Source organism: Panicum hallii, chromosome 5, assembly GCF_002211085.1.
Source record: "Panicum hallii strain FIL2 chromosome 5, PHallii_v3.1, whole genome shotgun sequence".
Lineage (NCBI taxonomy): Eukaryota > Viridiplantae > Streptophyta > Magnoliopsida > Poales > Poaceae > Panicum > Panicum hallii.
In genome coordinates, this window is record NC_038046.1 from 32,682,299 (window position 1) to 32,705,438 (window position 23,140).

Here is a 23,140-nt window from a genome sequence, read left to right on the forward strand (position 1 = left end):
TCATAGTGAATCCCTACTACTCACCTCGGAAGTGTTTAAGGGCCTTGCAAAACCGGGCATTAAGGGAAACATGAGTTGTGGGTAAAGTGTACAACATCTACAGATTGAAAACTAATATATCAACCATGCTCACGGTTAAGAGCGGCTTGGACCCTCACATGATAATTAAACTTAAAGATGATCTAAATTGATGTTATTTATTTATGTCGTTGTTACTTATCTCTTTTACTTATTCAAGGTTGGTATATACTTACATTTAGTTAATGCTTGCTAAATAAAACTTGGTCAACTAAAAATGCTTATCACAGTCAAACTGTGTTAGCATTTCCTTGATTTTGGCTTTGCATGTCACATATGAGATGCATTCGGTTCTTTTCCAAAACCGGGTGTGATAGAAGTAGTATCAGAGCAGTGTTGACTGTAGGATGTTAGCCTACTCAGTAATGGTCGAATTTTAAGACTTATCTTGCTTAGTAACCTAGTTTCTGCTTGCTTGCTTTTGAAAATTGCTTATTCCTTGATTATATCCCCATTATCTCATCCTTCACTTCATGCTTGCCTCACAAGTGTGTTGATGTTTTCCAAACTCGTTGCTTTAAGGTCACCCATAGCATTTTTCTAAATATTCTCTATCTTGCACTGTCCTCGCTTTTGCTATAGATGGCTAGAACCAGTCAGACCGCCCGCAAGAGCACCCGTGGACTGCCTCATCCTATCCAACATCCTCAGGAGGTGCCCGATCAGGAGGAGCCCAAACAGCCAGAAGACTTCCCCAAGTTTGTGGAGGTCGATGACGATGAAGACGGCTACTACGGCTACTACGGAGGAGGCTGGGTGGACACTAACACTGAGGAGAAATCCATGGAGCTGCCTGAGGACCACCCAGATGCTGCAGGCGACAGCGATGAGGATGCTGCAGGAGGAGACGGTGCCGATTATCCTTATTTATGAATTTTGGCAGACTTCAAGTTTGTCCAATGCTTTTCCTCATCGTAGTTCTAGGTTTTCTTTACCAAGTTTCTTTGGTTTTGCAACCAACAAACGAGAGTCTGATGGGGATTTTGATGGGGACATTGACACTAAGGAGAAACCCATGGAGCTGCCTGAGGACCACCCAGACGCTGCAGGCGACAGCGATGAGGACCTCAAATGTTTGGAAAATGACGACAATCCAGGTGCCGCAAGAGGAGATGATGCAGAAGATGGTGATGATGACCCAGCTGCACCCGATGGTGGTGATGAGGACCTAGATGATGATCTAGAGCCAGTCGAATGGAGTACTACAAGCACTTTGATGATGTGCCCAGGAAAACTTTGGACGCGGACCAGTGAAGCTGCTAGAAGAGCTCTCTACTATCTCTACCATGCTTATCAGGATGAGCTCCAGGGCACCGAGTTTCAGCAGTTCCCACATCGCAGGAAGGGTGCCACCAGTGCGCAGATTCCTATTCCACCCCCTGGGGAAGGAAGTTTGCTCATGGACACCACGCAGGAGTTGGTCGCCACTCTCAGCACTGACTTGGATGCTGTCAGAGCAGAGATCCAGGAGGCAAGAGGAAGCTGAGAAAGATGCTCAGAGAGAAGGCGATTCTAGAAGCTCAGCTGAGGGGAGATCAGGAGTTACCCTCGGAGTACGACAGCGACGAGTCCATCGACTACCTGCCAGAGTCACCTCCCCGCAAGCGCGTCCACTACGGAGAGCCCGGCTACTACACCCGCTACCGTTAGAGATGCTAGATCTAGGAGACTAAGTTAGGAGTGTCCTTAAGAGTCTTTTTGTAATTGCTAGTTCGAACGGCCTTTATAGTTTGTTTAGTGTTGGTTAATGTGCTTGTGTGCTTGGTTTTGTGAGAACAATGTGAGTTGGATCTTTGTAATGATTGCGATGAATTGTGGAGTGATGCCCATAATTACATCAAGTTTTAATAAAGATAGTTTAGTAAAGTTTGGGGTCATCTATTTAAATTGCTGTCCTTATCTTATCCTTGATCCTATCCGTCTTCCATGATTGATTTCATAAGTCTCACTTTCCTAACCAATCAGATGGTGAACACCATGTCCGGATCAGGGGTTGATCAGCCTGCAGTACCACGTCATGAAACAAGCAACAATACCAACCCCGATCCTCAGCACAGTCAATAGCACCAAGCACCACCAGTAGGGATGGAGTAGTTCCTCGCTGCCCAGACTCAGCTACTAACCAACATGGCGAACACTATCGCCAAAATGTAGGCCCAGATGAACCAAGCTCCACCACCGCCACCACCGCCAGCTAGAGACAGGCATAGAGAGTTCATGAGCAACAAACCTCCTTCATTTTCTCACTCACCTGATCCTCTGCAAGCTGATGACTGGATCAAGATGGTGGAGAAGATGCTGAACATCGTCTAGCGTACTGACAGGGAGAAGGTCCTCTATGCTTCGGGCAGATTGGAAGAAACCGCTATAGCTTGGTGGGATGCTTACACCGCAGATCATGACACCCCCAACACCATCACCTGGCAGGAGTTCAGGAGCAAGTTCAGGGAGCAACACATACCCAAAGGTCTGATGAAGCTCAAGATGAAACAGGGAGCAATATATGTGAGTGAGTACCAGGACAAGTTCATCCAGCTGTCTCGCTATGCTCTCGCAGAGGTAGCAGATGACGAAGAGAAGCAGGATCACTTCAGGGATGGTCTGATTGGTCCTATCAAGTATCAGCTAATGGTGCACACTTTTGAAAACTTCCAGAAGATGGTGGACAATGCCATCATTGTGGAGCATGCTCGCAAGGAGATGGGTGAGCAGAAGAGAAAGTTTGAGTTGCCAGGGCAGTTCAACAACAACTCACACCCTTGTTTCGCGGCGCCGCAAGGAACACCTTTTCACACTGGAGGGCAGAATTTCAACTATGGGTAGAACTAATACCAGCGCCCCAACCAACAGAACCAGCAGCAACAAGCTCAGCGTGTTGGTCAGTCAGTACAGCGCCCCAGTTTTTTCGCAGAATCGCCAGAACACCCCTACTGGGACACCTATGAGGAACAACACCCCTATTCCCACTGATGGTAATACGTGCTTTAGATGTGGCGAGACGGGACACTATGCCAATGGTAGTCCCAAGAGAAACGCCTAGAATACTCGAAGCCAGTTCAACAACAGTGGACAGAGGTAGACACCATAGCAACAACAACCTAGGAACAATAACCAGACGCCACAGGGCAACAAGGGCCAGGAGAACCACATCCGCGGGCATGTGAATCACATGGCCGCGGAGACCGCTTAGGAGACTTAGGATGTTGTATTCGGTATGTTCCTAGTTAAAGCCCCTACATCAGTTTTATTTTATTCTAGAGCATCGCATTCCTTTATTTCTGCTCAGTTTATCGCAAAACATGGCATTCCCGTGCATTCTATGTCAAACCACATGCTAGTTAGTTTGTCGGGGGAATATGAAGGCATGTATCAGTGTCTTGGTGTTAGTTTCAAGATTGTGGGTAGAAAATTTTGTGCCAATTTCATAGTTCTGGATTCTAAGGGAATAGACATCAGAATGGGATGACTGAGCAAGGTTGACACAGTTATTCAGTGTGCCCAGAAGGTGAACGATTTGAGTTCCTTGCAACACTTCTGTCTGCAACAGACTGTGCAGTGAATCAGCTGAAGGCAAATTTGATTGAGGACATCAGAGTGGTGTGTGAGTACCCGGACGTCTTCCCTGATGATTTTCCAGGTATGCCACCTAAATGCGACATCGAATTCCTCATAGATCTTTTATCTGGTACTGCACCTATTGCTAAGAGACTATATAGAATGTCAGTTGGTGAATTAGAAGAACTTAAGAAATACCTAAAAGAATTGCTAGATAAGCGGTTCATTCATCCTTGTTCTTCACCTTGGGAAGCACCCGTGATATTCGTTGAAAAGAAGGATAGTACATAGAGGATGTGTGTTGATTATAGAGCTTTGAATGAGGTTACCATCAAGAATAGGTATCCATTGCCTCGTATAGAAGACCTGTTTGATCAGTTGAAGGGAACTAGAATATTCTCTAAGATTAATTTGAGGTCAGGGTATCATTAGCTGAGGATACGACCCTCAGATATTGCCAAGACAGCTTTCACTACCAGATACGGGCTTTATGAATACATCATAATGTCATTTGGGTTGACCAATGCTCCAGCCTACTTCATGTATCTGATGTATAAAGTGTTCATGGAGTATCTTGATAAATTTGTGGTGGTGTTCATTGATGATATTCTGGTGTACTCTAGGAATGAGGAGGAACACAAGGAACATTTGAGGCTTGTTCTGCAGAAACTTAGAGAAAATCAGTTGTATGCCAAGCTTCGCAAGTGTGAATTTTGGTTGAGTGAGGTCTCATTCCTTGGTCATGTTATCACAGACGGAGGTATTGCAGTGGATCCAGGGAAGGTCAGAGATGTGTTGAAGTGGGAACCGCCAACCATAGTGTTAGAGATCCGGAGTTTCTTATGACTCGTAGGATATTACAGGAGATTTATAGAAAGCTTCTCTAAGATAGTGAAACCCCTTACCTCACTACTAGAGAAAGAAAAAAAGTTTATATGGTCAGAGATATGTCAGAACAGCTTTGATAAGTTGAGAAAAAGGTTGACTACCGCAGCAATATTGGTTATGCCTAATATTCACAAGAGTTTCGACATCTACTATGATGCTTCTAAATAAGGTCTTGGTTGTGTATTGATGCAAGAGGGACACGTGATTGCATATGCGTCTCGTTAGTTGAGAAAACATGAGCAGAATTATCCCGCACACGATCTGAAATTAGCAGCAATGGTACATGCTCTAAAGATATGGAGGCACTATTTTTTGGGTCACAGATGTCAGATATACACCGACCACAAGAGTCTGAAGTATATTTTTACTCAGAATGACCTCAACCTAAGGTAGCTATGATGCTTAGAGCTCATAAAGGACTATGATTTGGAGATATACTATCATTCAGGGAAGGCAAATGTGGTTGCCGATGCCTTGAGTCGCAAGAGCTATGTGAATGGGACAATGGTTAGCCGAATGCCTCGGGAATTGTATAAAGAGTTTGAACAACTCAACCTTGGGTTCGTCGCCCATGCGGAAGGGATCACTATAGAAGTGGAGCCAACTCTCGAACAGGAGATACGAAAGGGTCAGCTTGAGGATGCTAATATTCAGAAGATAAAGGAGATGATAAAAGTAGGCAAGGCACTTGACTTCATTGAAGATGAACATGGAACTGTGTGGTTCCGAAAGCAGATATGTGTGCCCGATGTGGATCACCTTCATGAGAAAATTTTGTAGGAGCTCATGACTCGGCTTATTCCATCCATCCTGGCAATACCAAGATGTATCAGAATTTGAAGGACAAATAATTGTGGTATGGCATGAAGCACGATGTTGCAGCTCAGGTGGCACTATGTGATGTGTGTCAGAGAGTCAAGGCAAAACATCAGAGACCAACCGGTTTGTTATAGCCATTGAAGGTGCCAGAATGGAAATGGGAAGAAATTGGTATGGATTTCATCATGGTGTGGCCACGCACATGAGATAGTTATGATTCTATATGGGTCATAGTGGATCGTTTGACCAAAGTAGCTCACTTCATTCCAGTGAAGACTACCTACATAGAGGCACGATTAGTAGAGTTATATATCTCCCGAATTGTGTGTTTGCATGGGTCACCTAAGAAGATAGTGTCAGACAGAGATACTCAGTTCCCATATTGATTTTGGCAGAAGTTGCATGAATCAATGGACACAAAGTTGAATTTCAGCTCCGCTTACCATCCGCAAACTGATGGGCAGACAGAAAGGACAAATCAGGTGTTAGAGGATATGCTTAGGGCCTACGCCCTAAAACACAGAGGCAGCTGGGATAAGAGTTTACCGTTTGCAGAGTTCTCTTACAACAACAGTTATTAGGCCAGTTTGAAGATGGCACCGTTTGAGGCATTGTATGGCAGGAAGTGCAGAACTCCGTTGTATTGGAGTGAGACAGGTGAAAGCCAGTTGTTCGGGCTTGAGATCATCAGAGAGACCAAATGACAGGTACAGGTTATCTGTGAGAATCTGAAAGTGACTCAGCCGAGGCAGAAAAGTTACGCAGATAGTCGACGATGGGAGTTGACTCTTGAAGAAGGAGAATTTGTGTATCTGAAAGTGTCACCTATCAGGTCAAAGGGAAGTTGTCATCTTGTTACATTGGCCCGTTCAGGATCTTGGAACGGAAAGGTGAGGTAGCTTACCAGCTAGAGCTACCTGCCCGACTGTCAGATGTGCACAACGTGTTCCACACATCACAGTTGAAAAAGTGTTTGAGGGTACCAGAGGAACAGTTGCCACTGGAGGAGTTGAATGTACAGGATGATTTGACTTACACAGTGTATCCGGTCAAAATCCTGGACACATTGGAGAGAATCACCTGGAGTAAGAGGATTCGGATGTGTAAGGTTCAATGGAGTCACCAGGCAGAGGATGAGGCTACATGGGAACGAGAGGACGAGTTACAGCAGAATTTCCGCAGCTCTTTGCTATCCTAGCTGAATCTTGAGGACGAGATTCCTTTCAAGGGGGTAGGTTTGTAACACCCTAATTTTCAAATTAGGAACCTAAATAAATCTTGCTAGATTTTCTTTAGGATCCATAAGGTTTATTTCAAATTCTTTTGATTTTAGAGCATTTACCGTGAATTAACAATAATTTACTTAACCATAAAAAGATATATAAGGAAATATAGGTCTTGTGCATATCATGCCGCATTGCATTATTTTATTGCTTGTCTTCCATTTGTATTTAAATTTCAAATTCAAATTCAAATGCATTTGAATGCATTTCTTTTTCTCTCTCTCTTTCTCTTTTGGCCCGGCCCATTTCCTTCTCTTCCTCCCCTTCATTTTTCTTTTCCCTGCGGCCCAGCTGGCCAACTCTCTCTTTTTTTTCATCTCTCCCCTTCCTCCCGCAAGGCCCAGCCCAACCGGCCTTTATGTTTTCTTTCCCCTCCCGCGCGGCCCAGCCCGCCCAACCCAGCGCTCTCCTCTCCCTTCCACTCTCTCACTACCAGGCGGGCCCCGCCCGTCGGGGTCATCCCCGACCTCGAGCCAGGCTCGATCCTGAGTCCGGCTGAGGCACGCCGCCTCAGCCCGCGCGGTACCCCAGGCCCGCACGTCGAGGCCCCCTCGGCCGCCCTATAAAGCCACCGCCCCACCCCTAATTAATTAAAAACTTTAGCTTATGCCAATCTTACCGAAAGGGTAAGAGGGGTTGCATCATCGGGGAATAGCTCAGTCCTCTTGAGGCTTTATGATATGTGGTCCTTGGCTAAGTCACTTCTTCATTAGGGAGGGTTATGATCGCTTTGACTTGAAACCTCAGCGGATTGTCATAAATTAGGGAATCTTTATAAAGGCCTCGTAGTGAATCCTTGCCACTCACCTCGGAAGTGTTTAAGGGCCTTGCAAATCCAAGCATTAAGGGAAATACGAGTTGTGGGTAAAGTGTACAACCTCTGTAGAGTGAAAACTGATATATCAGCCGTGCTCACGGTTAAGAGCGGCTTGGACCCTCACATGATAATTAAACTTAAAGATGATCTAAATTGATGTTCTTTATTTATGTCATTGTTACTTATCTCTTTTACTTATTCAAGGGTTGGTATATACTTACATTTAGTTAATTCTTGCTAAATAAAACTTGATCAACTAAAAATGCTTATCGCAGTCAAACGTGTCAGCTTTTCCTTGATTTTGGCCTTGCATGTCATACAATTTACTCCACTTGCTGAGTACCAACCATAAGTGTACTCACGCTTGCTTTATTAAAATCAATGCTGCTCAGAACAAGATAATTGTTCGGAGTTCCTTGAAGATTTTGAGGAGTTCTAGGCGTATGTCTCCCAGTCATCTGCCTGTGAAGTTGAAGTCTGCTGCTAGTTATAAACGTTTATTTATCCACTTAAGATTAAGACTTTCGGTAATGTAATAAAGTACTATAATACTCTCTTTCATTATGATATTATTTCGGGTATACACTTGTATCATCTATCATATGTGTGGAACTTGATCCTAGCGTACATATGAGATGCATTCGGTTCCTTTCCAAAACCGGGTGTGACAATTTGCCTCGCTGAGCTCCTTCTCCAGGCGTCGGTGCGCCACCACTTAATCGCCAAGCTTTTCATCGAGCACTGCTCAAACACACGCTAGCAACGTCAAAAGGCCAGCCAGGAACTTGGAAAGGATGGTTAAGGCAAGCGAAATCTTACCATTCACTTGGTCCTGGAGCTTGCTCGTTTCGCCATTCAGGTGTGCGATCTCTGCCCGCCCAGCAGCAACTTCCATAGCTAGATCGCCCAGCAGCAACTTCCATAGCTAGATCGCCGGCCATTGCCTCGGCTTGAAGCTTTTGCTTCTTTTCCTTGGTGCACTCTTGCTGAAGAAGCACCATTTGCTGCTGGGGGCCTACCAAGGAAGAAAAAGAAGGCTAATTAAACATGCCACGACCCACAAACTGCCTATCCGAGGGGAACAGGAGAAGGATCTTACTTGCAAGATTCCCTTGAGCGGCCCGCACCTGCTCCTCCTGCTCCTCAGAAAGGCGCACTGCGGCATCGTGCTCTTGGCCGGCCAACTCAAGCTCGCCGCAAAGCTCGTCCACGGCACCAGCTAATTGACTCCGCTCCCCGTGCAGCCGCTCCAACACCTCAACATCTGCAGATGCCTTGGCCCGAGCAGCGGCCGCTTCCTGGTGGGCTGCAGCACGTTGCGCTACCAGCTCCATGCATCGCCACGCCTCCTCGGCAAGTCGATCCCGGGTGCAATCCATGAGGAACTGCGAAAAAGAAAAATGTCAGAAATGCTTGGAAAGGGGGCGAGGATCAAGGGCGCTGACATGTCATACCTAGCAGCTCGAGACAGCGATGTCGTGCAATGCGCCCAGCGCGGCGGACAGGGCTTCCGAGACGCCCTGCCACTCCACGTCCTCCACCTCATCGCCGAGGGCGAGGATCGCAGCAGTTCAGTGCCGCACCTCCTGGGTGCCTCCCTGCTCAGGCAAATCCCCTCCCATCTGCGCCAAGGACGGTGATGCCCTCCCGCTAATGTCGAGGTCGGCCGCTCCCATCAGCGCTAAGGGAGCGGACACCTCCTCCAACACCATGTCCACGGAGATGACTCCGGCTATCTCACCACCAACGGTCGAGGCCTCCTCCTGGGCAACCGCCGCGACCTCTCACGCCGATGGCTCCGCCCGCGCCATCTCCTCATCCGCCCATTCCACGGGGGCCACATCAGCCTCGCGGGGTGGCAACGCCATCTGCATCTCAACCCTAGGAAGAGAGTCGGGCGTGCTCGCCCCCGAACCCTCCGTGATGAGCAACGCCGGTGGATGCACTCCTCCCATGAGCACGTACTCCCGAGATAGATCCTCAGCCACCGGATGCGGCCCCGGGTTCACAAGCACCACATCTCTCTCGCCCCCCCCCCCCACGCTTGCCCCCGACGAAGCACCGGCCATGCTCGGAGGCGGCCATTGCAGCTCGAGGACCTTCGCAGCACTACCACCAGGGTACCTGCCCGGCCTCTGGCACTGCAGCAAAGGCCCGAGGGCGGTTAGTACACCATTAGTGGAGGATCGCCAACCACGAAAGAGCAGTGAGACCATCGACTTACCGGGGCACCACCATACGGGGGCGTTTCTAGATCAGGGCCCTCGACCCTAGCTCCGCCTCCTCAGTGCGCTGCCGCTTGGGATCCCCCACCTGCGTAGGAACCTCCGGCGGGGCATCATGACCCGACTCTGTCACCGCGCGCGCAACCTCCCCCTGGTGCGTCAAGACAGGCACGGAGCTGAAGGGCGCCTGCACGGATAGGGTGTCGCGCTCCATCTCCAGCGCCTCCGTGCGCGTGGCCTCCCCCTGCTACGTCAGGGCAAGCGTGGGGCTGAAGGGTCCCGGAGCTGATGCCGATGGCTGAAAGGATGTCCCCGCATTGTCATCGTGTGCCAGCTCATCCCAGGTGATGTTGTGCCACTCGTCCTCCTCCTCATCGGCATCATCGTCACCATCATCATCCACCATCGCCTCCTCGTCCAACCCTTGCTGGCGCTTCCCACGCTGCAAATTCACACGCTCCCGCACTTCCTTCTTGGCTTTCTCCATGTCTTTTTTCTACTTTCGTGCCTCGTCGCCCACCCGGTTCGCCGCTCGCGTGGCTTCATCCTCTGGCAGCAGTGCATGGGAATCACAGAAAGGGCTAAACCGACCCTACATGCGCCGTCCCATGAAATCGAAGGTAAGAGTCAACGAAGGGAGCAAGACATGACGTGGGGGTCAAGGAGATACTTACCAGGTCGACTAAGCCAGTGTTGGGCCGCATCAGCAGGTGATCCTCGACCAGGAAGGTCATGTTGGGCTCTTCCAGCGCCTCCCGGATGCGGTGTTGGATCTTCGAATTCCAGAGTATGCCTTGGGCGAGCGCCGTGCCCTCAAGCTGCACTCCTGCCGCCATCCCAAACAACGGGAGCGTATGCGCCATCAGCGACGCCATCCGCCTCGAGTGGTAGGCCCCGATGATGATGGCGCCGTGGAGGCCATGGGCCATCAGGTGCGTGATGGCGCTCGGGAGTGGGGCAAGCCTCTTCTTCTCCTTATCCACTTGCCCTGACGACAACTTCGGTGGAGCCTTCGCGATCGTACAGCTGGTGAACAGTGGGAGAGGGGCGGCATAGATGTTCTTGACATAGAACCACCGTGAGTGCCACCCCTTGTTGGACTTCGTGGTGGCGATGGCCATGTACTCCCGGGCTCGAGGCCAGCAGAGATGGATCCCGGCGCATCCCATCAGCGTCGTTGATCCATCCCTTTTTTTTTACCAGGGAGACGGCAAAGAAATACCTCCAGAGCTCAAAATGAGGCTCGATCCCCAACAATCCCTTGCACAGTGCAATGAAGGCCGTGATCTGCTAGATCCCATTAGGATTGAGGTGCTGCAGCTCTATCTTGTAGTGGTGGAGAAGCCCGCAGAAGAAGGGATGAAAGGGCATCCCGAATCCGCGCTTGTGGAAGCACGCGAAGGAAACGACATAGCCGTCCCGCTGTGCCAGCAGCTCCTCGCGGCCGGGTAAGAGTCACTCCTCCGCAGCACTTCATGGGCAAAGAAGCCCACGCTTGACGAGGCCATCCAGGCGCGACCGGCTCACCTCCGAGCGATACCATGACGCCATTGTAGGGTGGCGGATTGGGGTTGGGAGCTCTCGTAGGAAAAGGGGCACAGAGGAGGGGCCGGCTTGTTGAGATGGCGGTGAGGAGACAAAGAAGGCAAGAAGATGAAGGAGCATGGAGGCAGCGAAGGGGCCGAGAGCCCCAGTTATTGGCGAGAGGAGCAGAAGGCGAACCGACGCCTCAACCCCCACAACCGCCATAATGACCGCATCCGCCGCGTCATTTCGCCCCGTCCATCGGAGGGAGTGTGCACACTGCGCCCGGGCCCGACACCTCGGAGAACGCCCCGACGGCCCATTAAAGTCCTAGGGTTCAAAAGTTGGCCCACAAATGGGTTCACAACCGCCCCAGGGCACCACCAGAGTAAGGGACGAGGATGGATGGGCCCGATAGCGGCCAGCACCCGGGCGCACAAGCGTCACAGGCATCCTGACCCACGTTCGAGTCTTGACTAGGAAACGGTCCGTGGTTTTTTTCCGAAGAAAGGCAATGAGCCGTCGGGACCGATTAAACGGACCTGATAACTATACAGATTGGCCGTCAAGAATTTGGAGTCGGTCACTAGCTGACCCAAGCTGGATTCCCTCGAACGAGAGCCAGGGCCCCACTCGGATTAACCTGTTAACAGCTCACCGAGCACCGCGTGTTGACTGATGAGGAAAAACACGGCACGGCTCAGCCTTTCCATCCTAATGACAAGGACGCTTGAAGGGAGACGGACATAAGACAAAACGACCGCCCGACTGGTCTCCCGCTAACGCGCGGGGGCTCGGGGGTCTGACTCGCGAGGAGACCAAACTCGTGGTCGCATACAAGGTGGCGGCAAGAGCTGGAAGGAAAATCCTATCCTTCGGGTCCCTCCCGAGCAGGAAAAACTCAAGGACAGCGTTCGACCCTTCGTCAGCTTGGGGGCTCCCCCGGGGTGCAAAGCCAAACATAAGAACATCTTTCTTTTATTCCAATGTCAGGGAGAACGATTACATGGTGCACTCTGGGTGCATAACGAAAACCATGAAATCTAGATCTACCAAAATAACCTACTCTTCAAACGGAGAAGGTAACCGGACATGGCCCGTGCGAGAATAAAAACAACTTAAGCATTACCGCACAGGGTAACGCTGAAGGTTGCCCAAGGTTTGCCCCGACTTACATAGGGCCAAGATGGGCGGCTACATCGCAGTCCATCCCCTAATAGCGAGGCTGTCTCGGAAGCAGGAGCCATACGCGGCTGGCAGTCGGCGCGTACATCTCGTGCTGCCTAGACACGCCCCCCCCCAGCAACCGTTGGGCGACCCCAGCAATGGTTACGGGTGAGTCGCCACCTACCGAACGATTTCTTGAAGGGCGACGAGGCCACCTTCGCCCTCAGGAAAAATTAGCACCAGATCCATGGCAATGCCTCATAAAGGCGAAGTCGAGGATCTGGAAGCTCGAGTTCTCCTTCATCATGCTCCTCCACTTGCAGTCAATCCACTAACAGCAACCAACGGGAGGATGGGGTCCAGCTCGAACGAGCCGAACCCGGGCTTTTGGAGGCCTATCTCTACAACGCATTCTTGGAGGACTTGCCGCAAAGGCCTGGTGCCATAACCAGGAACCCAACACTGCTATTTATAGCCACGCCCGGGCAAGGTGGCAATGCAGGTTTTAACAGGCTGGAGACCAAGCAGCCGGCATTAAAAGGGTCCACCTACCCCAGCCCCGTTAGCAATTGAAGGCCCGATGGGACAGCACGAGATAAGACGGGGTAGGTGGATGCAGTCCAGGACGGGGGCAAGTGACAGGCGTCACGAGCCCCAAGGCAAGCAAGCTCGAGCGCGTGCTACGCAACTCGATGATCACCAAAGCTGCCACCGGCCACAATCGGCGGGTGGCCGGCGGGCGTCAGAGACGAGACCCGACGGGAGGGCGCCTGAGACAGGGTGTCACCGTGGGGCACCTCCCGGATATGCTGGTTGATCCTCCGTACGAATCTCCAATTCACCCAGAGGCTCGGGGGCTACACCCACTAGGTACGCTCATGCGCACCCACGTGGGACAGGAGGAGGGAGAAGCCCTGAGCAATCACATCAACTAGGGCACGAAGGCGAGCACGCTAGCAGAACCCTCTTCGCGAATCTCTGATTCACCTAGAGGCTCGGGGGCTACACCCAGTCGGTGCGCTGGCACGCAGTCACATGAACCTGACATAGACAAGTCACTTCCAAGTCACATCAACCTAAACGCCAAACCGGGAACGCGTTCGAACTGGCACGGGACTCATTGCTCGGGTAAAGCGAAACCTAGCATAGCTCTCCAAGCCGCGCAGGGGCTCGGGGGCTACTTTCGGGGGCAAGTGTCATGCACCCCCCGAAGAACGCTCCTTAGAGAGGCTGATCGCGGATTACCTCCCTCAGAGTATTCGGCTTGGGCCAGCTGGGCCGTCAAACGACCGCGGAACGGCCCACCAAAAGAAGGGGCATCGACAACCTCACATGAAGCACTGGAGGAGGACACGGCCGCGTTGTCCGACCCCTAGGGTAAGGGATCGGGCGCCTCCGCCTCGCCCAACCCCAACGATGATGGGTCGGCCGCGTCCACCTCACCCAACCTCAAGGGAAAGGGGTCGGGCACGTCCGCTGCAGGCTGTGGGGCCCCGGGGACCCTACGAAGCGACGGGCCACGCTGGGGGACATACCTCTAGCGTAAGGGTAGGTAAGGACGTGCGACGACTTGACCCCCATAGAAGATAGGCAACTACGGCACGCCCCGGACGTCCACCGGGCTGGGGGTCAAGCCGTAAAATGTGCTGGGGGCTCGCGCCGCCCATCTCGGCAGGGCACATGTCGCCTGTCCTACGGCCAGACGGCGCACGTCGCACCAGGGCACGGTATGGAAGCACCTCCATCGTCATCTACAGGGCCATTAGGGCCACACGAGGGGAGAAGCAACACGGTTCCGGCGATCTCTCTATGTAACGACTCCCTTCCCTTTGACTTATAAAAGGGGGAGGAAGACCCCCCCGCCGGGCCGGGAGGACGGAACATTTGGACTCACACTTGCACATGCACACCCCACCAGAGACTTGAGAGCCCTATCCCTCTCTCGTCCGTTTATAACCCCTACTGCAAACCTAGTGCAAGAGCACAAGTGGCTTAAACTGGACGTAGGAACATTCTGCCGGAACTAGTATAAACCGTCGTGTCTTTCTTCCTCACCATCCGGGCTAGACGCGCAATCATAAGATTTACTGGTCGGCGGTTCGAAACACTGACAATACTCTGCAGTTCGAAACACCGACAATACTCTTCCTAGAATTAGCAGCTATCTTCAGCTCAGGAAAAGAAATAGACAGATTTGCAGCATACCTGTTACGCTATCGCTTAATGGGCAGCTGCAATCCGAGCTGCTTTTCCGTTCACAAGGAATATATAGGTAATAAAAAAATAGCTTCTCTATGGAATATATTTGTATGCTAATTTTCTCCGGTGAGAAAGGAAGTGTACAAGTGGTCATGAGACAAAGAACCACGTGTTGGAAAATAAATAACGCAGGTACCAATATGGTCTACTGACCATATGAGAATTTGACCTCAAATACGAGATATTTCTTGGAAACGGATAGAACTCGAGCCATTTAGTCGAACTAGGTACGAGAAAACAGAAACATCTACTGACAGGGTTTATGAATGTCCTGATGGGAATATTTGGTTCTACATGTTATTGTCACAAGTTGCGGATACGAATATTTTTTATAAGAAAAGAAAAAATACCAGTGGGTCAAACAAAGGCACCTAGATATGTGCTCCAACTCACCAACCCCTCTTTTAATTTTTTTCGGGGTTCCCAATTTGATGTGACGAGAGTGGCATGTGAATCCGGGAGCAAGAGCGACGAGCAAATGGGCACGAGAGGAAAAGGCGACCACCTGATCAGGCAAAGCTAGGCGCAAAGCACAAACACATGCGGCCGGCAGGCAGGAAGAAATCCTTTGGATGGCCACATATTCTCGTTCAGAAAACAACTTGGATCCAACTGGGTTGTTGGGTTCATTGTGTGGCTTGCTTTCATGCTTTGTCCCGAATTAAAAGGGAACGTGTGATGAATTATGAAAGTCCGGAAAATACTAATACTGAAGCCCCCCCCCCCCCCCCCTCTCTCTCTCTGTGGGCTTGGAATTCTTAACGATGGCCAGATGGATTGAAAATTACTTGGCTGGATTTACTTGCTACAGGAGAAGTATAGTTTAATATAATGGTCTTTCCCAAATTTGCATGAAGACATCAGTCAAATTTTGACCTCAAAGCTGCCTTAGCTTCACACATGCAGCCAGTGCATTTTAAAAACCATCCAACCATAAAATAGAAAGTTACCATGCCTGGTCATTTGTTTATTCACTGCCTTTGATTTGCTTGACCGCGTCTGTTGAGTTCAGAGGAGAAAGACAGGGATCTCGTTCTAACGGCTGTCTTTCGCTACATGCTGCTGTTTAAAAAATTGTACCGTACTACTGCGCTATTACTTAAATGAACGAAACAACTGATGACAGTCATTGCACATAAATAAATACTAAACTTAGCCTATTTCACTATTTTTTCAAAATGTAATACACACGTATATATTATAAAGACGAACGCACACTTGCCCACTACGAATGTATAAACGCATATTCTAGCTCGTGAGCATCCCTAAAAGATTGGACATAATATTGACGAAGGCACAAAGTCACAGTCATTTCACGTCGATAGGTCGTTAATTTTTAAAATAAATGTAAAAGATACAAATGCTGAGTGTTTGGAGTCTATGACTCAAAATCAGACATATATGTTCCACCCAACGAACTTAGCTCTACTCAGTTCATAAACTTTTTTCAATATAGTCAAGGTACAAAATCGCGGGCTATCCGGAGATCTTGCCAAAATACTAAGAAAGCTATAGCAGCGCTAAGCCATTTAGCGTTTTCTTAAAAGAAGTGTAATTCACTACTTCAATCACGTTGTGGCTGTATAAGCCTAGTTTAAAACATAGCTAGTCTAACATATTACCAGCCCATATTTATTTCGAACTCTGACCCACAGCCCACTAACACACGCACGCACACATACATCGGCCTGGGGCTGCAGCAGCTCTCTCTCTCACGCTACACACTCTCTTCTCTCGATCCCCTTTCTTCTTCCACTAGCAGTCTCAAGACTCGCGACAAATTGCATCTAAACTCTTGCCATGATCTCATGATCTTGTCCCCCTGCGATTCCTCCTTGCTATGCTACACGGACCCCCTTCTCCTTCGATTCATTGCGATGAACACGCCCACCGCCACAAATCCTAAGGTTCGGCCAGCGGCTGTCGACTGTTGTGCGCTGCCTCGCTACTTTGCGCGCCGGTTCAAGCTCGTCGGCTCGCCGCACCACCGTGTGCGTCCTCCGACCTCGCCGCTCCGCCTCCCTGCCTCTCCCACAGCAAGCTGTTTTTTTCCTCTCCATTCACGCTGAGCGCAGCCTCCTTGCTTTTCCCTACGCTCTGGAGATAGGCAATCGCGGTGCTAAGAGCTACTGGCCGCTATGCATTTTAGCGGCGCTATTTGACGTGATATCGCCGGTAGCGCCAATATCAGCAATATCAGCCGTATCCTAGCGCCACAGCCTCCCAGACGCTATAGCTCCGCTAAAGCGGCGCTATAGCCCGCTTTTTCGTACCTCGAATATAATAGATATTTATCCTATTTGTATCAATTTATGTATGTGATGTTGAAAATAAGTTAGATGCTCAATGGTGCGACAATGACAATCTCTATCCTCCAAGATCCACGATGGCAGCACTTAGTGGATACGGTATTTTCTGCATATTTTTTTTAGAAAACTACAATCTGCCACATTTGTGTAGCACTTAGTTGATCTTCGTAGTTTCGGTTTCTTCTGCTCGAAATTATTTTGACATGGAATGATTGTGGCCTTTTTCATAGACTAAATTAGTTCTTTGGCCCTAATAAAAATTGAGTTTCTTGGCTTCTTTTCGATTGAACTTAGTTATTTGGTCCAGAAACCCAGAAACGAGTTTCGTTTTGGTTTTTAGCCTTTCTGTTAGTTTGGACAAACTAACGGTGTTAAAAGCAACGCGAAATGACTTTTTTATCCCTAGCGTCAAATGAAACGCTACAACAGCCACAGTTTATATGCGTTGATCCAAAAACTTGTTAGCAATATCCATCGACCCGTTCCACCCGCACACCGCAATCGAAATGCAAAGCCTAAACAAAGGAACAGAGGATACGCAACACACTAGTACATATGTAGTTGTGCAAAGACGGCAAGTCATACAGTATTGAGTATACAAACATGTCCACACAACAAAATACTATGCACTCGGAGAGAGAGAGAGAGGGGCCTGCACATGGTGGAACATGAACAGCACACATGAGAGCTTAGAGCATCTTGTAGTTGACGACAGCGAGGAGCACGTCCACGGTGACGGCGGGCTTGGAGAGGTCCCCGACGGTGGGGTTCACGGCGCCGAACCCGCGTGCGCACGCCACGGCGCCGGCGGCCATGGCCGCGCAGCACGTGAGGCCCGCGCGCAGTGCCGTGGCCCAGCATGAGCGGCGCCCATGCCGGTACGCACGCCAGCCGTGCTGTGTAGGGGAGCAGTATGGCGGCCGGGCGCGCGTGCAGTCCGCCCTCCGCCCACGCCATCCAAACCGCCAGCGCCAGTACCGCCTCCGACGCCACCGACCTGACCCGCACGATCGCCACCATCGACGCTGGCGCCGCCTTGCCAGGGCCTGAGGAGGAGGTGTTGAAGAAGGACAACGCGATGAGCACAACGGAGAGGGACCCTGCGGCGGCGAGTGACCGAAGGCTGCGCTTCCCCGCGCTCGGCTTCCTCGTGCCGCTCAGCATGGCCTGCCCTAAGCCTCCCTTGCTCACGCGGCCGGTGGCCAGCCCCGCGCCGCCCTGCTCGTGGCCATGGCTGGCGGCCCGCGGCTCCCTAGCGCGGCCGCCGACCTGCCCTGCACCTCCCTAGCTAGCGCAGCCGGTGGCCAGCCCCGCGCTGCCCTCCTCGGCCAGCCCCACGGCACCCTGCCTGGTGCGGCCGACGACTAGGGCCAAGCGGTCGGCGGCCTGCCCAGCAGCACCATGGATGGTGCTAGCCGCCAGCCGGGCCGCCCTACTCTGCCGCGGATGAGGTGTGGATCTGCTGGTCCAGGTGGATCCGTCGGCGGGACCTCATCGGAGCTGGCCATCTCCATTGCGCTGGTGGCTTGGGTTTGTCAGCTGGAGGAGAGCCACGTGTGCCCCTGGGCGAGGGGCGCACGGCTTCTGGATGGGAAGGGGAAGGTCTTTGTCGAGCAGAGGAGGAGAACCGCGCTCGAGGTACGGGAAGAGAATCGCGCTCGCTCGAATGGGTAAGGCTACTTCGTCTTTTTACGCGTGCCCTATGTGCTGGCTCACGACAGCTCTAGATAGAATAGACGGAAGGAGCCAGAACCAAAACGAAACTTGTTTCTGGGCCAAATAAGCAAGGGTAAATAAACTAAGCTCAACTTTTATCAGGGTCAAGGAACTAATTTACTCCTTTTCATAAGGTCCTACCACATAGTTTGAAATGGCTACGCTATATGTGTGTAGCTCACCTAATTAACATTTTATTTTGTCTCCTCATTTCCCATTATAGTTTGACCACGATGAGTTCGATGAACGCTCTGTTCCAAATTCTATCACCTGTGGTTTAATGAGAACAGATTTTGAAGATGTACTAGTTGTTATGAAGTTACAGGAACTCCGATGGACAGGGGTAGTTGTTTCGGAACAAACGCAACCTCCAACAGTTAAAGATGTCATCAATTGTTCTATGTGGGACATGGCCACTTCAACAGTTGTTTTTTCCTTATCCTTTTTCACGTATGGCACACGATAACGTATGCTCCCTCCATATACACGACTACGACAGCTAAGTTGACACAGTTGGAGGAGGCCCAAACAAAAATATGTAAGCAGGAGTCACAAGAATATACATCAAAAGGAGAGCGCGTCTCACAATTTGTTCATTTCCGCGTGACGCACATTGCCCAGCCAACGTGACGCGAGCAGAATGATAATGTGGTGGCGAAAAATTTAAGGGCATGACTCCACGGAAGTACTGAACTAGGCCCAAATCAGAATTCACAATATTCTCCCATAAATCATTAATTTCAGCTGCTCTTATCCATAGATAAATGCGTGCTTGCAATGCTTCAATTTTGTTTGAGCAGCAATGGAGCATGCTTCGAGATTACTAGGTTGACCTTTCGAAATTGTAACACATTTCGACTCGTGATATTTGAACTTTTTTTTGGTTGAGATAAACAAACGGTCTTCCCCTCCAAAGCATCCTTTGACCAGTCGCGTGGCCACACAGCTCATCCAGCACACCATGGCCCCACCTTTTCTCCCTTCTCCTCCCCTGGCCGCCGCCCGGCGGCAGCAGCAGCAGCAGCAGCTCTTCCTCTTCCTCACTCCACCCACCCCACCCTCACCCACTCTTCCCCCCTCTCTCCTTTCCCTCCCCCACCCCCACCCCCCCCCCCCCCCCACACCGCCTCCCATGTCCCGCCTCCATCTCCTCCCGCTCCTCCTCTTCGCCCTCCTCCTCCTCCGCCCCATCCCGCTCCGCTCCCAGCCGGCCGCCCCCTCCGCGCCGCCGCAATGCGCGCTCAACTTCACCGCGCTGCGCCCCTTTCTCGCGCCGCCGCCGCCCGCCGACGACGCCTCCCGCTGCGGGGTCGCCATGCAGGCCGTCACCTTCCTCCTCTCGCTCCACCTCGCCGCCACCTCCTCCTTCGTGCTCCCCGCCGGCGCCTCCTCCTGCCTGGCCCCGCTCCGCGCCGCGCTCACCTACCCGCTCCCTGCCTCGGCCTGCGGCCTCTCGGGCCTCGACGCCGTCCTCGCCGCCCCCGGCTGCGGGAACGTCTCCACGCTCGCGGACTTCGACGCGCTCGTCCCGCCCTCCGCACGCCAGGACATCGACGCCAGCTGCGACCGCGACCTCTCCGCCGTCCCCGACTGCACCGCCTGCACCACCGCGCTCAGCAAGGCCGCCGCGGCGTACCTCCTGCCTGGATCCCCCAACACCGGGAACAACAGCGTCACCGGGTGCGTCCAGTACCCGCCCATCTACGCCGGCGCCAAGGCGAGCCCCCACGGGCCCGCCGACCCGGCCACGGCCTATTGCCTATTCCTACTCAAGGCCAACCCTCCTCAATCCCGGAGCTCTGTTGCCGCCCCCCGGGTGTACGGCGCCGCGTTTGGCTCCCTCGCGGCGGTGCTCCTGCTCGCCGCTGCCGCGGGATCCTGCTTCGTTGTGAGGCAGAGGCGGGCGCGAGCGGCCGCCGCTGCCCTGGCGGCGGACAGCAGGAGCAAGCGCTCGCAGGCCATGGAGTCCATCAGTGCCAGCACCACGCTCGTCAAGTTCTCCTACGATGAGATCAAGGCCGCCACAGACGGCTTCTCCAGGGAGAGCATCATTGGCCGCGGAGGCTTCGGGAACGTCTACAAGGGAGTGCTGCATGATGGTGCCGAAGTGGCGGTCAAGAGATTCAAGAACTGCTCTGCGGCCGGGGATGCCGCTTTTGCCCATGAGGTGGAGGTCGTGGCCAGCGTGCGTCACGTCAACCTGGTCGCGCTCCGCGGGTACTGCATCGCCACCACGCAGAGGGAGGGCCACCAGCGGATGATCGTCTGCGACCTCATGCATAATGGCAGCCTCCATGACCATCTGTTCGGTGCCGGAGAGTGCCAGATGGCGTGGCCAGTGAGGCAGAGGATTGCGGTCGGAATGGCAAGGGGCCTGGCTTACCTGCACCGAGGTGCACAGCCAGCCATTATTCACAGGGATATCAAAGCAAGCAATATCTTACTTGATGATGAATTTGAGGCCAAGGTGGCTGATTTTGGACTGGCCAAGTTTGCGCCGGAGGGGATGACACATGTGAGCACAAGGGTTGCCGGAACACTGGGTTATGTCGCCCCAGAGTATGCACTATATGGCCAATTGACTGAGAAGAGTGATGTCTATAGCTTTGGAGTTGTGCTTCTTGAGCTTCTAAGTGGGAAGAGAGCGTTCATTTCTCTCGGCGAGGGCCAGAGCTTTGTTCTCACTGATTGGGCTTGGTCTTTGGTGCGGCGGGGGAAGACAGTGGAGGTGATCCAAGAAGGAATGATTGAGCCTGGTCCAACTGAGGTTATGGAGAAGTATGTCCTTGTTGGTGCACTCTGCACACATCCCCAGCTGCACGCAAGACCGACAATGGAGCAGGCGCTGAAGATACTTGAGGCTGATTCTGCACCAAGTCCGTTAATTATTCCGGAGAGGTCAATCCCTGTTGTTGCAAACCTGGCTGAGATTGAGAGGTCAGCCAGCAGCAGTGGCTCAGGTCAGCTGTTCAGCCCCTCTGGTTTCCGGTCTTTTATTCATACTAACGAGGACGCTGCTCTGGCATCTCCAAATGAAACATGATCTTAGCCCATTAGTGAAAGGTTATTGCTAGAATTCACTATGTACCATATTTGTTTTTGTTTCATTGGATTACACACTACAGGCAACCATTGTACATAGCAATTTGTAGTTTTACTCCCACAGGAAAAGTAAGGTTCTTGTGACAGTTGAATTCATTGAAACATTTTTGTGATGTTTTTACTCCTAGACATTTAGCTTTCAACCTGCAGTAGCTATGTATCGGGATTCTGGATATGGAGGATAAGAAATTTTAAACTTAAAACACCGCCTAATTAGAGGAGCGAGTGGATTTAATAAGGGCACCAATGTCATTTTACAGAAAAAAAATACAATTGCACTCTTCAAGGGATGTAGGGAGTATGTATCTAGCACCAAGATCAATGAATTAACCAAACAGAAGTAGAAATATCATCATGGAGTGTTTATGTTAAGCATAACAATTAGCTGTGATATATTTACCAACATAGTAATCAAAATATTGTTGGGGTAATCATTGACTGGCGAGCTCATTAATGCTTGAGGGATGATTCTCTCTAGTCGAACTGAGTCACATATATCATATCTAGATCATTTATATCTTTCTTACGGGTGATTCTCGATCCTGAGGTTCAGTTAGATGTTTATCCGTATTATTATATATAACTTGCGCTGTCTATACACTAAGTTTGTTACAGTTGTGCCTTCTGAATGCTACTGAAGTTTTGTAGATCCTAAAGGAAGAGCTGCTGTCTAGATAGATAGCGTAGCTCAGCAAACACCTAGCGGAACTTTTTAGGCAAGGATAATCTTCCTGTGAACACATGTAACCTAGAATCCTCCCTCTGTGTGTATAGGGAGGTGGGGGTGTGGAGTGGTGTCTGTATGGCTATTTTGCCTTTTTTCCCTATCTTAATGCTTTTTTCCCTATCTTAATGCAATGATACGCAGCTCTCCTGCGTATTCGAGAAAACAATGCCTTATCCAAAGTGTTAAACTTTTTCTTTTGTGGGAGAATCAAAGTTCGAAACTGTTAACCATCTCACTTCCTATGAGACAAAGTCTTGATATGTGAGTTATAAATATTAATTTATATTGTCGCATGTGGCATCACTGACCATGAAATTAATATGTGTCGCTATGCGAGTCGGATCCATCGGTCCAACACTCCAACCTCAGGTGCACGAGAGCAGCTTGGTGTTGTAGTATGATTACCAGCTAATGTACTACTTCTTTCATATCCCTTTAGAGCAATAGAAGTTCTTCAGGTTGTTTAGGGAGCCAATGTAACAAGAAATGCCCATATAGTGGTAGCTTTGCTTGGTTTCTATGATGGAAACGATGGTTTATGGCAGCAAAGCAAGTATTTGAAAGCCTGAAAACATTACCGTAACTTCCTACTCCTCTGTCCTGAAATATAAGGCATTTTGGTTTGTTCTAAATCAAAATAGTCTAAGTTTGATCAAATTTATAGAGAAGAA

At 50.8% G+C, this 23,140-nt stretch overlaps 2 protein-coding genes and 1 pseudogene across 2 annotated transcripts; 2 read left to right on the forward strand and 1 right to left on the reverse strand.

The window, feature by feature from the left end:
• The first annotated feature begins 660 nt into the window (after window positions 1-660).
• On the forward strand, window positions 661-1,728 carry LOC112892608 (fibrinogen-binding protein-like). The gene is made up of 3 exons (XM_025959742.1): window positions 661-928; window positions 1,047-1,267; window positions 1,534-1,728. The coding sequence occupies exons 1-3, from the start codon at window positions 661-663 to the stop codon at window positions 1,726-1,728; spliced, it is 684 nt and encodes a 227-aa protein (XP_025815527.1).
• Window positions 1,729-17,471: 15,743 nt separating this feature from the next.
• LOC112894782 lies at window positions 17,472-18,519 on the reverse strand (annotated as a pseudogene).
• A 1,243-nt stretch (window positions 18,520-19,762) lies between these two features.
• On the forward strand, window positions 19,763-22,632 carry LOC112895339 (probable LRR receptor-like serine/threonine-protein kinase RKF3). The gene has a single exon (XM_025963294.1). It carries the CDS (start codon window positions 19,773-19,775, stop codon window positions 21,681-21,683), a length of 1,911 nt encoding a protein of 636 aa, XP_025819079.1. The 5' UTR covers window positions 19,763-19,772; the 3' UTR covers window positions 21,684-22,632.
• Window positions 22,633-23,140: the final 508 nt, after the last annotated feature.

Excerpts from the sequence above, each read along its gene's own strand:
- LOC112892608 (XM_025959742.1), top strand. The coding sequence starts at position 661 with ATGGCTAGAACCAGTCAGACCGCCCGCAAGAGCACCCGTGGACTGCCT. Across the intron at positions 929-1,046 it reads GGATGCTGCAGGAGGAGACG|AGTCTGATGGGGATTTTGAT; the intron begins GTGCCGATTATC and ends CCAACAAACGAG. Across the intron at positions 1,268-1,533 it reads TAGATGATGATCTAGAGCCA|AGCAGAGATCCAGGAGGCAA; the intron begins GTCGAATGGAGT and ends GGATGCTGTCAG.
- LOC112895339 (XM_025963294.1), top strand. The coding sequence starts at position 19,773 with ATGTCCCGCCTCCATCTCCTCCCGCTCCTCCTCTTCGCCCTCCTCCTC.